The sequence below is a fragment of the Cenococcum geophilum genome, assembly GCF_001692895.1.
Source record: "Cenococcum geophilum 1.58 unplaced genomic scaffold K441scaffold_14, whole genome shotgun sequence".
Taxonomy (NCBI): Eukaryota; Fungi; Ascomycota; class Dothideomycetes; order Gloniales; family Gloniaceae; genus Cenococcum; species Cenococcum geophilum.
The window spans coordinates 2142744-2160525 of record NW_027137572.1 but is presented as its reverse complement, the minus strand read 5'-3'; the positions used below and the strand labels follow the sequence as shown (position 1 = coordinate 2160525).

At 33.8% G+C, this 17782-nt stretch overlaps 3 protein-coding genes across 3 annotated transcripts; 2 read left to right on the top strand and 1 right to left on the bottom strand.

Annotated features, from left to right (window-relative positions):
* Window positions 1-566: 566 nt before the first annotated feature.
* Window positions 567-1673, top strand: K441DRAFT_553161 (kinase-like protein; the record flags this gene model as incomplete). The annotated part of the gene is made up of 3 exons (XM_067643176.1): window positions 567-875; window positions 943-1152; window positions 1209-1673. The coding sequence occupies 3 exons, from the start codon at window positions 567-569 to the stop codon at window positions 1671-1673; spliced, it is 984 nt and encodes a 327-aa protein (XP_067505767.1).
* Window positions 1674-2265: 592 nt separating this feature from the next.
* Window positions 2266-3066, top strand: K441DRAFT_553141 (uncharacterized protein; the record flags this gene model as incomplete). The annotated part of the gene is made up of 2 exons (XM_067643175.1): window positions 2266-2609; window positions 2670-3066. 2 exons carry the CDS (start codon window positions 2266-2268, stop codon window positions 3064-3066), a joined length of 741 nt encoding a protein of 246 aa, XP_067505766.1.
* Window positions 3067-3101: 35 nt separating this feature from the next.
* K441DRAFT_715243 (uncharacterized protein) lies at window positions 3102-4317 on the bottom strand. The gene has a single exon (XM_067653968.1). It carries the CDS (start codon window positions 4069-4071, stop codon window positions 3589-3591), a length of 483 nt encoding a protein of 160 aa, XP_067505765.1. The 5' UTR covers window positions 4072-4317; the 3' UTR covers window positions 3102-3588.
* Window positions 4318-17782: the final 13465 nt, after the last annotated feature.

Here is a 17782-nt window from a genome sequence, read left to right as displayed (position 1 = left end):
CTACCGACAACGGCGAGCGCAAATTTCACACTAGTCATCTAGAGAATAAAGACCCGTGGATAGCCATCCGCGATGTGCGGAGCGTCGTGGGCGGAAACAGACCGTAAGTAGCAACGCGCGGGACGTACTCTCCGTCTTGAGGCTCTAGTTGCGGGGGGAATGCGTATAACTCAGGTGCCCCTCTGGCTGGCCAGCCTTTTATTGGGACATTACTAGTTCACTGGCAATGCGGCTGAGAGATAAAGAGGCCAGCCAGTTGTGATGGTGGCAGTGCACGCAAGCCATTGAGCACGTAAGTTCTTTTCTCACAGCCACGTCGAGAGCCTGACCCCTTAACTGTACTTATACAAGCGCATTTAGGCTTCCCATGGGCAATGTTCGGACAAACAAAGGTTTAAGAGGCTTCAAAAGGTATCTCGCTCGCAACACCTTATTTCACTGCCTGACCTTGCAAGCTTGCGTAACTCTTCGAAAACCCAGCCTTTCTCCCGACGCGAAATCCGAGAACAGAGGAGTCGCGATTTATCGCCTTTGCGACGGCACTACTATCCTGCCAAATAGATACAATGAGAGTTCCGGACCTCGTGTTAGACTCGGAGTTGGTCGCTATCATCACGGAGGAGTGGACGAAGCACATTGTGGACGAGCCGGGCTCCATTCCCAGCAGACGAAGGGCGCAATTGGAACAGCAATGGAAAAGGAAGAGACATCTCGGTCGTGGAGCATATGGAAACGTGTGGCTAGAAGAATGCATCTCGGGATTCCGCGATGTCGCCCTGCGAGCCGTAAAGCAAATCCGCAAGACTGGAGAGGACTCAAAGCAGATAGTCTACCACCGGGAACTTGAAGCCATTATGAAGTTCTCGAATCCGAGGGTGGGTGTACCTTCCGCAATGGCCCCAAAGCCTTCACACACGTTCCAACGTTGCTCAACATTTGCAGTATAGTCACTGCTTCGTTAGGTCTTACGGTTGGTATCAATGTAGCGACTACGTGTACATCACCATGGAGTACCTCGGCCTTGGGGACCTTTCAAAACACATAAAAGCACCCATACAGGAAGTTCATGCTTCTCAAATTACCTCCCAAGTTCTCGAAGGTTTATCTTTTATGCATAAAAATGGATTTTCCCACAGAGACTTAAAGCCTAATGTCAGTACCCCTCCGCTCTGTTGATGCTATATATCCTCACGTATCCTTCTCTCTAGAATATTCTTGTCGTCTCAAAAGCTCCGGACAAGTGGTGGGTAAAGATCAGTGACTTCGGTATCAGTAAGAGAGAGGACGAGGGTCTAAACATGTCGTCCACGCTGAAAGGGACTCTCGGATTCCTAGCTCCTGAACTGCTTTTCCAGAATCGCCAACGCACAGCCATCGATGACAAGGCAGCCGACATGTGGGCGCTCGGCGAGACGACTGTTCTGATTCTCACTAGAAAGCCCACTTTCCAACCCCCAGGCGCTCTTTTCGCATACTGCACAAACCAGGTGGGGTTTCCTACCCAGTTTTTGCGCTCTCACCAACTAAGCGATGAAGCGTGCGACTTCATCCAAGGTCTCATGAAGGTTCGTCCAGAGGAACGCTTGACGGCGAAATTAGGTCTTGAGCACGCTTGGATGAAGATTCAATACACTCCCGGGTTGCAGCCTTCGACCTCCGAGAGACAATTGTAAGAAGTTCATAGCCCTATTTTGCCTGGACCCCATTCTAACGGATGCTAGAAGCCCAACTTCCGAAGCGTCTTCTGTATTTTCTTCCATTTCTTCTGCGCTGGTAGCCTCCAATGCATGGAGCGATGTTGAGACTGCCGCAAGCATCCTAGCGGCTGCAGCCGACAAGAAGCCTGCGCCTGCGCCTGACCAGCCTCACACGCAAGTCCAGATTAAAAAGTCTGAACCGTTCAAATATTCGCCAATATCACATTCTAAAATTGGGGATGTGGGCAAACCTCAGGGCCGGAGAATATCGCGAGTATCGCACGCTAAATCAACTAGCAGCCGCAGTGCACAACAATTGGCACCTGTGGCGCAACACGAAAATGCACCATTCTCAACATTAAAATCGGAAGACTTTTGCGAGCACAAGCTCTCGAGATCCTGCCAATTGGAATTCACTCATCTTTGCTGCGCATGTTTTGATAAAAGGCAAAAATCTGATTTCTATGGGGCCTGTGTTGATGGTCAAGGAATAGTTCGTAGTGGAACTAGGTGGGACGGCTACTGCCCGTCCTGTAAAAGTTGGGAGTTTCACTCGAGGCCATCGCTGATGCGCAGATTTACAGAGAAGCCGGGGAAAGGTAACAAAACTGGAGCTGAAACGGAACCCAAGCATGAGGAGCACATTGCGGAAACGCAGGTACGACGGGCGAACGCCGCACCGCGGACGCGCGAATGCGTCGTCTGCAGCGAAGCGACGCCGATCCCCGACTTCCCATATCTCGTAAACTGCGCCCACAGGCCCCGGGTGTGCAGCGACTGCTACAAGACGTGGATCTCGTCGCAGCTCGACAACAAGAGCTGGAAGGAGATCAGGTGCCCGGGTTTGGGGTGCAAGGAGCTGCTGGGACATGCCGACGTGCAGCGCTATGCGGCGCCCGAGGTCTATCTGAGGTGAGTAGAGCAAGTGTGGGAGAGGTATGGTCATGATGGTGCTAATGGCTTAATCGTTAGGTTCGATGCGCTTTCCGCCCGTGAGGCCCTTAACGATGACCCCAACTTCCGCTGGTGCCGCCGCGCTGGCTGTAAATCCGGCCAGATCCACGAAAACGGCACCGGCACCGATGGGAAGATTTTCCAATGCGTAGTGTGTAATTTTAAAGTCTGTACTGTGCACGAGGATACATGGCACGAAGGAGAGACATGTAAGGAGTATGACTACAGGACGAGCGGGAGGAAAGAGAGGGATCAGAAGGCACTAGATGAAGCATCTCTTAAAGCCATCAGGAAGTTTGCAAAGAAATGTCCTGGAAAGCGCGGGAAGTGTGGATGGAATATCGAAAAGAATGATGGGTGTGATCTTATGACTTGTAAGTTCACATCATCACTACCAAAGATACGTTGTTGTTAACATTATTAACAAATTACTTCATTCAGGCACAAAATGCAAGCATCAGTTTTGTTGGGTTTGTATGGCGCCGTACGGCCCGATTCGGGAGAAGGGAAATGCCTTACATGGTCGGAATTGCAAATATCATTCGGATAGAATCACTTAGCGTTAGCGTTTTGGATTTATATATAGTACAGTTGTCGAACCGAAAACTCAGGTCAAAAAAGAAGGACTCGTGTGTAGATTGATCTATGAAGAAAAGAAGCTATTTGTACATGAGGTGGGTGGCAAAAGTCTGACGACGATCCACAATCGCAGCTGAAAACGATGGCAAAAAACCAGGGTGGCGAATTACAGGGTAGTAGGTGGCAAAATAACCATATCCAATCATGCTCAACAACATACAATATTATTGCTTATGACTGGATAACAAATGATGACGGTAGGTTGGCATAGGTTCATATCCATAGCACTATTTAACTACGCCCCATAATTATATAGTATAAGCTGTACTATTTCCCTAGGTACCCTTTGAAGACATATTTAAATATTTTTAATTAACGTATAGTAATTATAAAACTCTACGTTTTTCCTTATGCCAGACCCACATTTTTGAAGGTGTCTCCTTACCTCTATAGTCTTTAACGAAAGGGTTGGAAGCCAGAGCAGTGGGCTCAGGTCGTCTGGACTGACGAGTGTTCCTTCTCGATCAAAGGCTTTGGAAAGGTATTTGTCACTCGGCGGCCAGAAGAGAAGTATGACGAGTCTTGTTGTGCTCCCAAGTTTAGAACTTACTCTTCTTGGACCATCCACGGGAGCATTTCTGCATTTGGCAGAGGAGACATGGTGGTCATTGAGAAGGAATGGGGCAGAGTAACGGGCAAAGTACATAGAGAAAGGGTGCCTCCTTGGGTATACCAATTTATGAACTAAGTAGCACAACACCCAGGGAATCGTTTGAGGCATGNGATTCTCATGGAAGACGGTGCTTCTCCACATACTGCCAAGCTCACAAAGCAACTCCATGATCTAAATGGTATAGACAAAATATGCTGGCCTGCTAATTCCCCTGACCTGAACCCAATAGAGAATGTCTGGCGTCTATTGAAGCAGAGAGTGGCTAAAAGATCTCCGCGTACCCTTGGGGAGTTAAGGCAGTGTGTAGAGGAAGAGTGGAGGGCATTGCAACCCTCTGATTTTGCGAGATGTATTAGGAATATGAATGAACGTTGTCAAGCCGTGGTAGATGCGAAAGGAGGGCATACGAAGTGGTAAAATGTTAAATGAAACTTGACAGCAATGTTGGTATTATGATTACACGAATTTACTAGTCACCGTCTTTTTGGATGTCGTTCCACATCATCACCGTCATCATCATTATCATCGATATACATATCCGGTATTTTAGGTCAGAGCGATGCCCCCCGAGCTCAAGGGCGAGGGATATCGCTGGCGATGGTGGGTGCTGGTGCTCACTCGGCGCAAGGCCGGCCGGACGAAGGTCTGTGCACGCCCGCTCTTTTCGTTGCCAGAGTGGCTAACGATATAAATTATCGATAAGAAACCGAATCGAATCGAATATCGTATCAAAACAAACAATAAATACGATATTCGCTTAAAAGGCTTAGCATAATAGAATTTTCTTTAATATCCACTTCCTATTAATTCTTTGTATAGTTATGGCTTCACAAACTAATCCTTCTTCTTTACTTTTTGAAGCTATATCTAAGAGCGCGTCTCTTGAGATATCTCGTCAAAAAAACCGGTTAAATATCCATAACTACTGTCGTACGGTATTAAAAGATGAAGAGTATAATACGAACGGAAAAAGACTCTATTATTGCAATCTCTACTCTACTGTAGCCAAGTTAACGACAAACTTTCGATCTTATTATCGTAATACCCATGGAATTTAAATTAAATTAAATTTAAAAGAGAGTTGTACGGTAAATACAGTAGAAGCATATAAAGCCCTTTATACTAAACTCCGAGGCCAATATCTAGAGCTTAATAACGAAATTCTTAAGAATACTCTTAATGCACAGGTCTTAAAGAAGGCTTTACTCGAATTAATTCTTATACGAAATCTTTCTTTTTAACTTATTAAAACCAAAGAATTTTAAGCCTTTTACTATGCTCTTAATCTATAAGCTATTAAAATTCTCCCTACCTGCCATTAAACCGTCTTAAATTAAGTACGGGAAATATTTCTAGCAGAGAAAGATATCGTACGAAAGTCTCTTTAATTAGTAATTATATAAATTTATCTTTCTATAGATATCTGGACGTCTCTAAATAATTATCTTTTCCTTACCGTTTGCGCTTATTTTATTAACGTATAAGAGCGGCATTTTAATATTCTCCTTACACTTCCTATAGTATCCGGCTACAGCGGAGGTTATTAATAGACTGCCCTCCTTTCTGTCCTCCAGGATTATGGTATTGTACGACAAATTGGAGCTATTATTGGCGATAATTCTGGCACAAATAACGTCCTCTATTGTACGATTAGCCAATATCTTTCTAAAGAGGAGAGAATCTCTTAGAGTGCCACTTAACAACAAATCCGCTATTAGGGCCATATTATTAATCTTATTATTAAAGCATTTCTCTTTAAAAAAAAAATTAGATCTTAAAATCATAGAAGCGTATGAAGAAGATAATAAGGAAGATAATAATAACGATAACGCTTAGGCTTAAGAGCTCTCTAAAAAAAAGAGAAAGGAAAGAGAATTAAGAATTCGAGCTACTTATGGTATTCTTGGAAAACTATATAATATCGTTATCTATATCTAAGCTAGTTCTGGTTATACGAAGCAGTTTAAACAACGAGCTGGAAGAAGAATTCCTCTTAATAATTATATAAGATGGAATAGCTGGTGGAATATACTGGATGTCGTAATTCAGCTATAGGAGGCTGTAAGCTAGTATATTACTAAGCATCTAGATTCTATTAATAGGGCGGATATTCTTTTACCGTAAAAATAGGTCTAGCTTCATATAATATATAAATTCCTTAGGGCTTTTAAATCAGCAACTCTTAAGCTTTAGGGAAACTATGCAACACTTAATAAGGCTCTTAATGTTCTTAATATTCTTAATCTCTATATAAGAGAGACCTTAGTATATCGTATGATATCTCTACTCTATTAATCTACTTATATATATCTTAGGCATCACTCCAGAGTAATAGATTAACTATAGCTAAAAGCTTTTAGGTCCGAGTTGTACGATGTAAAGTAAAGCTTAATACTTATTACTCTGCTTTACGCCGCCACTCTTATTCTTAATCTAAGTCGTTATACAACATATATTAAATTAATATAGCTAGAGGATATTGCTTTAAAAGCAATCTGGCAAGTTAATTAACTCTAGGAGCAATACTGGCGTAAATTACCTTTAATATCAACTTCGTATAAAGCTTCTTTCTCAGCTTCTACTTTAAAGAAACTACTTAATAAGTTTAATCATTTTATTAATAAAATTAAGGGGAAATATAACCGTCCAAAGAGCCAGGATGAATTTAAGACTTATAATTTAGAGCTATCGTATAGCCTTAAAGCTAATCCTATTAAATAGTAGCTAGATAATTAACAACGGAAACGCTTTCCACGGCTCTCTCTTTTTGCAGTTAATATTCTTTCTATTCCTGCAATAAGTAATAAGGTAGAGACTACTTTTTTTAGAGAACATCGTACGATAGGTTAGGAGAGAGTTTAGCTTAGAGTGGATATGCTAGAGATTATAGAGTGTATAAAGGATTGGAAGAGAACTAAAATTATAACTAACCCCCTTTAAAGATATATACTATAGTATATATTATTTATATAATAATTTATTAATTATATAGCTACGAGCGTAGCTAGCTTTTACCTCCCCCTTAAAAAAAAGTAGATTTCGCTATATATCTAATTTCGCTATAATTACCACTAGTTATATATAGTAATTATAGCGAACGCCGATAGCTGCACGTAAGGACCTTTTTGGTTGCCCTGGAGAACCGCCTTAGTTAGCTAGGAGAATCGCCTTAGTTGGCTAGGAGAATCGCCTTAGTACTAAGGCGCTAGGCTAGGGAAAAAAATGATATTTGAATTAAATTCAAACAATATCCGAATAATACGGTATTCGTTATCGTTTCTTATCGGATTATTTTTAGCCACACTGTTCGTTGCCAGTGCTAGCACTAATAAAATCTTATCCAATACGAACCAATAAAATATCGGTATTGCCAATATTGCCAATATTCGGATAATATCGCAATATTTCTTGGCACACTAAAATTTTTCACCGCCACCTAAGGTTACCTTCTATTTATATAATATCGTACAATATATCTTCTAGAATTTAAGAAATTAAGGATTTTAGATTATCTCTTACTTTTAATACTATTACGGAAACTACAGACTTAATTCCTTTAATAAAAAAGTTATAGAAGACCTCTTCAATCTATAAGTATTATCGTACGCTAATGCCAGAAGAAAGATTAGAAAAGCTAGAATAAAAATAGATTTAGTGTAATGGAACCTTGTAGCAGGAACTACGATAGGCTTATTATTAGGCTAGGTGTGTAGGTGATGCAAATTAAAGTTAACAACGTAATAATAACTAGTGGAGTGGTTGCCCAATAGATTAACTCTAATTATATTCTAAGAATTACTATAAGGAAGGAACTATCTAGGTAGGGACTAAGGGTCCTTAAATATATAACCGTACTCCTATAAAATCCTTCTTATATATAATATATGTTTTATATATAAGGTACATAAGTCCCTCTTATTCCTCTTATTTAATATATAGCATATTATATAACCTTAGCTACTATCCCTCGTTATATAGTTCTACTAGTTTTATCCTAAACTGTGCTTAGATTAACTAACTAGCTTCTTTTAACTCCTCTCTAAGTAGTTATAATATTATACTTAAAGCGTCCGTAATACTATCTCCCTCCTCTTTATCTTTATCCTTAAAGATTTAAAATATCTCTAAGTTGTTTACTAGAGGTATAATATCTGTCTAATTAATTTAGTTAATACTATTACTTATTATACCTAAAGCAATTTCTTCTTTACACGCCCAACGTCATGCTCGCACTATTGCTATAATATTGTCTCTTAGTAAGATTATACCGTCTCTATATTCTCGCTGTTTAAAAAAGGGGTTAGTTTATATTGCATTAATAAACCTATCTTTATAATAACTGTTCTCTTATTTAAAGTATACTAAAGTAAATATTTATTCATCCTATAATATTTACTCTACCTCTAATGCTAAATATACGCGACCTATTACTCTTAATAGTTGTCTAGTTCCCTAATTAATTTATCTTAGGGTTTTATATTTAATCTGCTGCTATACGGCTAGATAGTAAACTGTTTTAAGCTCTTACTAAGTTAGAATGTTCTTATAATGCTAAATAGAAAGCCCTAAATACTTATATTGTGGCGTCTGCTTATTTACTCCGTCTTAAAAAGGTTTATAAAAAGGTACGTTTTAAAGAGTAGAAACTTATAGAATAGGGTTTATAGGAACTTAATAATAAAAGAATAGATTTTCTTTTAATTAAAAAGGAAATAGATCTAAGTAGTTTAGCAACTGCTCTTCTTAGGTTCCCCTTAGGTAACTTATTTTTTAGTAATTCTTTTTTATTAATACTACCTAACCTAATCTCTTCTAATACTCCTATACCTTTCCTATAGCGTTTTTTAAATTTTTTAGTGGCTCCTAGGTAGTCTTAGTGTAGCCTATCTACTTTACCTTATATTATATTTTATTATTAATATCCTTATAATTAATAATCTTTAAAACTTGCTATTTATTTTCTTCCTGTCCTCTATATATATCTACTTTATAAATTAGTAGCTTAATATTCCTATATGCTAGCTCTAGCATTATAATATACTATATAGGGTAGATCTTTATTTTAGCCAGTAAGTTTAACTTAAATATAACTGGTAAAATCCTTTATTTAATTTTAAAAGGTCCTAGTCTAACGTAGTCTAACTTCTTACTTAGTTATTAACTTTTAAAATTTTTATATAGTAGCTATACTTTATCTCCCTCTTTAAGATCTAGTCCCTTAGATCTCTTAGCATTATAGTACTTTTTTTATTCTCTACTATACTGTTTTTACTATTTCCGTAAGGTTCTTATAAAGATTTATTAATATCTCTATTCTTTTTTTAGCTCTACTACTTATCTTCTTTACTTAACATGGCGATAACGATATCTTTAGCTTATATCCATAATTTACCTTAAATAGTAATATGCCTATTCCTTCTTACGATGTTATATTATATATAAACTGTATAACTAGTAACAGTAATACCTAATTATTCTATATATAATTAATATAGTGTCTTAAATACTACTCTAGTATTTAATTTAGTTTTTTTATTTAACTATCTGTCTACGGATAATATATAGTAGAAGTTGCTACTCTAACTCCTTACTCTGCTAAAAATACCTCCTAGAATACTACTATAAATCTTAGGTCTCTATCTAATATAATTTTACTTAGTACTTTATATCTTACGAATACTTCTTTAATATAGATTTTAGCAACATCTTCTACTAATATTTCTTCTATATATGCTATAAAGTATCCCCACTTTATAAGCTTATTTATTATTACTAAAATTATATTATAATTTTATCCAGTAATAGGATCTCTTAACTTTAGTAACTTAATAATAAAGTCCTATAATATAACCTCCTATAGTCTCTCTAGTATTTTAATAGGTTATAGCCCTCCGTATAGCTTATACCTTATTAATTTATTTCTTTAGCAGTCTAAATATTTCTTTATAACTTTTTACGCTAAGCCTTAAATTCCGTTAATAATATACTCCTTTTAGAGTCTTAATACTAAGCCTATAGCTCTATTATATCCTTAAGTTAATTCTTTATAGAAATCTTCTATAAATTACTTTACTATACTCTTTAGGATATACGTTACTTTTTAATTCTTATATATATCTATCTATAGATCTTCTAGTTATGCTTCTAGAATTCTTTATACCTAAAAGCTTTCTAGTGTTTTATAAACTCTATTTAGCTCTTCTTAAGTTATTATAATTTTTAGATAATTATATCTAATTAGTCTATTAATATCTTTTTGTAGTAAAGCCCCTAATAACTTCTTATTATTTTATAGTTTAGCCTTTTAACTTAGAGCATCTACTCGCGTGTTATCTATACCCTTAGTATACTAAATCTTAAAATAGTATTCTATAAGCATCTCTACCTATCTAACCTATNTTTAGTTAAGTTCCTTTATTATTAGGAATCCTATTAGGTTCTTATAATCCGTCTTAACTATAAATAGTTTCTCTATACCTTATAAAAATGCTCTCTATTTCTTTAGTACTATAACTATACCTAATAACTCCTTATTATAAATGTTATAGTTTAACTCTAATAGTGTTATCTTTTAACTATAGTATACTACTAGGTGCTATCTATCTTAATATTTCTATATAAAGTACGCCCCTAGTATATAATCTAATATATTTATTTCTATAACCGTCTCTAGTCCTAGTTAATAGATCTTAAGAACTAGCTCCTAGGTAAATAACTCTTTAACTTTTTTAAAGAGTTTCTACTGTTTCTCTCCCTATGCCTATAGTTCTTCTTTTTTTATTAATTACGTAAATGGCTTAATGTTTTTTAACTACTACGCTATAAACCTTCTATAGTAATTATAAAACCCTAAAAACAATCTTAACTATATAACGTTCTCTAGTTTTTACCAATTTACTATAGCCTTAATCTTCTTTAGATCTATACTAAGTTAGCCTAGTTTAATAATAAATTTAATAAAATTGGTCTTCCTAGTAAAGAACTCGCATTTCTTAATTATTACTAGCATTTATTCTTCTTATAGTCTCTTTAAAACCCATTTAATATATTCCCTATATTCTTTCTTAGTTATTAAGTAGATAATAATATTATTAAGGTATACTATAATAAATTTATCTAAGTGTTCTTTTAATATATTATTAATACGCTTTTAGAACGTTGCTAGTGCGTTTATAAGCCTAAATTGTATAACTAATAGTTTATATAGTCCTTCCTTTAATCTAAAGGCTGCCTTTTATTTATTGCCTTCCTTAATCCTAATCTAATAGTACGCCTATCTTAGATCTATCTTTATAAAAATTTATATATTACCTATCCTATTTTAGATTTTGCTAATTAAGGGTAAAGGATACCTATCCTTTCTAGTAATGCTATTTAACTATCTATAGTTAATACATAGCCTTAGTTTACCAATCTTCTTTGGTATAAATAGTACTAGATAACCTGCTAATGACTATAATAGTTTAATATATCCCTTTTATAGATTTTCCTAGATAAACTCTTTTAATACTCTACCTTCCTCTTTAGTAAGCTTATAGATTAGAAAAAACCTTAAACTTATTCCTAGTTCTAATTCTATCTTATAGTCCTATACTATATACTTTAACAGCTTNTTACTTTNTAGTAACNATAGTTTCTTACCNTACTTATAGTATCTCTTTAGTATATAACTTAGTCCCTTTTCTATTTCTTTATAAGTTACTCCTACTTAGTACTATACTATCTTAGCTTATTATTATATCTTATATTATTAAGTATTCCTAATATTAACCTAACCTATAACCTAATTAATCTTTAGATTATATTCCTATAACTAAGGCATTCCTAGTACTGCCTTATTATTCCCTAATAGTAATATATTAAAAGACATCTTAATTTATTTTCCTTTAATAGTTAGCTAAATAGGTCCTATTTTAAGATTAATAATACCTCCTCTATAGGCTATTAGATCTCCTAAAATTATTACTAATAAATAAGGTTCCTCCTTTTACCTATAAGGTAATCCTATTCTTTTAACCACTGCTAATAAGATATAGTTCCTTATTACTCCACTATCTATTAGCGCTTTAAACTACTAATCTTACTATTTAATTTATAAATTTAGGTATTAACCTTAAATTCCTTTAAGGGTCTAAGGCTTTACTACTAGCTCCCTCTAGTTCTATAGGCCTCTACTTTTCCTAATTATTAGTTACTTAATTCTATTTATACTTAATCTAACTTTAGCTAATACTTAATTCGCTTTTTATCTTTAATATACTATAGACATATATTCTCTAGGCATTCCTACTACTATTATCTATTTAGGCATTTTTCTATAAGGAATCTTTCTAGTTAAAGTATTAAGTTTCCTAGCTCCTAAACTTCTACTAGATACCAGCTATATATATACTTAGCATTTCTATATCTCTGTTTATCTGCTATCTAATATATTTTTATAGGGTATTTCTAGTACTTATCCTTAGGTGCTCTATATATATTATATATATTATCTATATATGCTATCTATACCAATATATAGTATGCTTAATATCTTAGGTTAACTCTTAGTTTATCTTCATCTTTAAGTTTAAACCTCTACCGTGTTAATCTAAACGCTGCGACTTTATTTATAGGTATTAAGATACGCCTCTTGCTTCTCTAGTCCTCTAAATATTCCTCTAGATCCTTTAACATTATAATTAAGGCTCCTTTAATATAATTTATAGCCTTTTCCGTAATTAGGTGGTTTTAGATAACTTTTTTATCCAGCTATATATAGAAATCTTCCTACTTATTATTATGCCTTTACCTATACCACTTTTAGTATAGCTGCTGGAGTATATATAGCTTGTCCGTAAAGAAGTATCTTTTTATTACTACGTTATAACAACCTTTAGTATATTATTCTTTAAACCTAGTTAGAATCCCTAGATCCTCTTTATTTTCCAATTTAGTAAGCTACTTAGCTCTTAGTGTGCCTGCTCTAGGCCTATTAGTAATTCTTTATACTAGTGCTCTGTCCCTTATACGTCTTAATATACTAGATCTCTTGTTTAGTTTCTATTTTTACTATACCATAATTCTTTATCTAAACTCCTCTATAGTTTCTTTTGGTTTGTGCCTTACGCTTAAATCTTTAAAGTCATCTTACTTCTTAATCTTAGTATTAGCCTTCCGATCTTTAGACTAAACACTATATTCCTTTAGTAAGTCTTCTAAATCTATATATTTATCTCCTAGTCTAGTTGCTATTTATATTGCAGATTCTCTAATCTTATTAATAGTCCTTATTTATGTCTTAAAGTTTTAGTTCTATAGGATTCTTAATCCTAAGCTTGCTTTTAACTTAAACTTTACTTCTACCTTAGTCCGACTAGGATTACTTAGTGTTCTTATCTCTTCTTAAGAGTCTTAAATCTTACTTATCTTATCTTAAGAGTTTTATACCTATAGGAAACTCTATCCCAAGCTTATTTGTATATCTTTAAACTAAGCTACTGCTCTACTCTATCGGTTTTTGTTTATTATGGGTCCTTAAGCTTACCTTATTTTATCTTAAGAATCTTAAGCCTTTAGCCTTTTGCCTTTATTAAGTGCCAAAGTAGTTTACTATCCTACTTTTCTTACGTCTTATAAAGCGATAGATATTGTATCTAGTAGGGTCTTAATCCCTACTAATATTCCCTATTCTGTAGTAGAATTATCCTTTACCTCCTATATAATATCTTTAAGGTCTATATATTCCTAATAAACCGCCCTTATTACCTTATTGTTATAAAATGTTTCGCCTATATTAAAATTATTATCCTTAATGTCTAATCTACGAACTGGTTTATTAGTTCCTCTATACTTTATAAATTTTAGCTTCTATAGCTAATAGCTTACGCTATACTTAGCGTCTTTATAAATTTAGTATATATTATTGTAATAAAATATAAAACTTTTAATTAAACACTTTTTTGTTCCTTGTAGTATACTATTATTCCTCTATACGTATATATTATCTACTATTAGTCTAGTTCCCTTTATTACATAGTAACTCTAACTATCTTTATAATCCCTTATAAAGTAATCTTGTTTTCTATAATTTATATAAGCTCTATCTTTAAACTATTAACTTTACTATAGAGTCCGCCTAAATATCTTCTACTACTAAGATCCCTAGTTTAGCCTTTACTCCTTAGTCTTATAATTGCTAAATCCTTAACCTCTAGGTTTTTATAGTTTTTTACTCCATTTTTTATAGGCTTTTTTAGTACTACTTAGGTCTATTAGCTCTACGCCGTACTATATTTTCTAATTTGGCTTTAGTTATTACGTACTCTATATTTCATATAACTATAGAACTCTATTCTAACCTTTCTTAGTCTATTTCCTTTAGTAGATCTAATTATTAATCTTAATTACTTAATCTATTAATTCCCATAGGGTGTCCGTATCTTCTATTAGGATAATTACGTCCTAAACTTTAGCCTTAAGTCCCTGTTTATACTGTGCTATAAGCGCCCTATTATTTTACTTTACTTATATTACTAGCGTCTAGAACTGCATTATGTACTTAATTACTAAGGTTTATTATATAATATTTTATAGTTTTCTTTCCGCCGTAGTTATTAATTTTAAGTCTCTAAATATTTATATAAGTCGTTCCGCGAACCCTTTTTAGTTTAAGAATATAAATCGCACATCCTAATTAGTAGTCGTTATTCCGTTTACCTATATCTCCGTAAGGTAAGGCTTAAACTACTTAAGTACTCTTCCTAATAAGAATAGTTCTATATAGGCTATTTAATCTATAGGTATTAGTAGCTTTACCCCTTTCTATAAAACTTTAAAGTGCATTTACGTAAAAAATCCTTTAAGCTTTAACCTTTCTCCTAAGAATCTCTTAATGGATAGTAACTTAATCTTTGCCGCTCTAATCCTATTAACCCTTTCTTCTAATACTGTATTATTAGCTATTAACTAGTTAATTACCTCTTATAACTACCCAACCGTTATAGGTTGCTGTAAGTTAGTATCTGCTATACTAGTGTCACCTAACCTTAAAGTAGTTACCGCTGTTAATAGCGTTATAGTAGCTGCTTTTAGTAGTATATTATTTAACTTTCTATATTTAATACCGTAACTAGGTAGTAATTATATAACAAAACCTTATAGTAGGAACTACGATAGGCTTATTATTAGGCTAGGTATATAGGTAATATAAATTAAAGTTAACAATATAATAATAACTGGTAGAGTGGTTGCTTAATAGATTAACTCTAATTATATTCTAAGAATTACTATAAGAAAGGAACTGTCTAGGTAGGGACTAAGGGTCCTTAAATACACAACTGTACTCCTATGAAATCCTTCTTATACGTAATGTACGTCTTATACATAAGGTACGTAAGTCCCTCTCGTTCCTCTCGTTTAATACGTAGCATATTATGTGACCTTAGCTACTATCCCTCGTCATATAGTTCTACCGGTTCCATTCTAGACCGTGCCTGGATTAACCAACTAGCTTCTTCTAACTCCTCTCCAAGTAGTCGTAATATCGTACTTAAAGCGTCCGTAATATTTAGTATAAATATTATCTAAAATATACAGCTTAAAGTATAATAAATATAAGACAGCATCTAGAGAGTGTTTATGGAATTACTGTTAGTAAGGTACCTAACTCTAGCATTTATATAATAGCTTCTAAAACTATACACTAAGCTTCTTCTTTAGCTTAGTAATAGTAAAGACAACCTTAATTAAGAGATTCTTTAGTGTATAGTTAATTAATAGGTCGTTAACTAAACCCTCCTAGATCTAATTATTGTATAATAGCTTTTATTTTTATATATAGAATGGCTAGAATAGTATACCTTTATTTAAGTAATAAATCCATAGGGCCGTATATTTATGCTAATATCTTATAACACGATTAAGTAGAGGGTAGGGGCTTAGTTTCCGTAAGTAAAAGATATTATATAAAAAAGGCTTTAATTGTTATAAATAAGCATCTATCTTACTATTAATATCTAGACCTTACCAAGTTATAACCTTTTACTTGCGATTTACGCCAGCTTTATTAATGCCTAAAATCGCTTTTAAAATATCTTAATTACCCTTTATACGGTATATAGCTATAGTAGTTTAAATTAATAGGAAACCCTTCACCCCGTCCTTAAAGATTATAAAATTATAGGAAATATTAGCGTTCTTATTAGTGATAATTCTACTATAAATAATACGCTTTATTATATAATAGCAACTTATCTTAGTATAGAGAATTAAATTAACTAGAATTAGACTTTTTAATGGCTCTGCTATATAGGCTATATCCTTAATCTTATTATTAAAGCTTTTCTTTTTACTAATAATAGCAAAGAGCAACTTATAGAATTATACAATAGAGAATATAAATTAGGAGAAGAGTTAGATAATAAACGCCAAAAAAAAGAGCAAATTTAATAAGAGCGAAGATAGGTATTATAGGGAAGATTTGTAATCTTGTTATCTATATCCGTACCTCGCCTAATTATATAAATAAGTTTAAAGCACTTTCCGGAAAGTTAATCCCCCTAGGTAATTATATAAGATAGAACAGCTAGTTCCGTATACTTTATATTACACTTAAAACAGAAATTCTTAATGCGCTTTAGAACTATACTAAAGCGCATATTTATAAGGGTACGATTAATAAAAGAGATGAGCTTACTCCTTTTAATATTACTCTTTGTTATATAATAGAGCAATTTCTCTGTATTTTTAAGAGTATAACTTTATTTCTTAAAAGTTAACAAGTAATAATTAAACGGGTTCTTAAAGTTATTAAGATTATTAGGGAACATCTTAAAATCTCTTTAGTATGTCGTACGATAATATTAATTGCTTTTACTAATGTAAGCAGAAAGAAAACCGATAGCTTAAAAATTGAATTAAATATATAAAGGCTAAGTTTAACTTCTATACTTTAAAGCTAGATTAATCGCCTTACTACGCTATAGCTTATATTTTTTATTTAGAACATTATATAACCTGGCTTAAGGATATAGACGATAATCCTATTAATCTTTACGTTGCCTATAAACTTAAAGTCTAGAGTCTTTAGGAGAAATTCCGCTAAGAGAATTAATTCTTCTCTTAATTATATAATAGCCTTTAGAAACCGGCTAATTCTTTAGGTAATTAGGCCTAGCCTCTAAATTAGTTTAAGAAACTTTATTAAAATATAAAGTAGAAATATACGCGACCTTAAAGTTAAGATAAATTTAATAATTACTATAATAAAGCAGCGTTATATAATATTAAGATACCCGTATTAGAGTAGTGGTTATAAAATACATAGTAAAAACGATGGCCATAGCTTTCGCGCTAGGTAATTAAGATCCTATTAATCCTATTAATGAGTAATAAGCTAGAGAGAATCTTTTTAGGAGATCGTTGTACGGTTACTTAGGATAAGACATTAATAACGGCAGCAATATTAGAGCAATTAGAATGCGGAAGAGATTGGAAAAGGGGAGACCTACTTTAAGATAATTTTTAGGAGGACGTTATACAATATTATAGGAAAGGATGCAGCTTAGAATAGGAGAAATTTTAAGGAGTAGTTATACGAGAAGAAAGGGTAGAAAGGAGATAATATAATATTAATTGGATTTTCCGCCACCCTAATCGTATAATAGGATTTTTTTTAATTTTTTTTAATTTTTATCTAATAAAAAGCTTTTTTTATAAAGTAATAAGGCTCTATTATAATATAAGGCTGCGTAGGGCTGGTTATTTTGAATTTTGACCCGATATTGGCAATATTATATTGCCGATATATTGCCGATAACCGATATCTTATCGGTTCGTGTTGGTTCGTATCGGTGCCAGCTCTGTTCGTTGCTCAGCAACCAAGATATGGCGACAAACT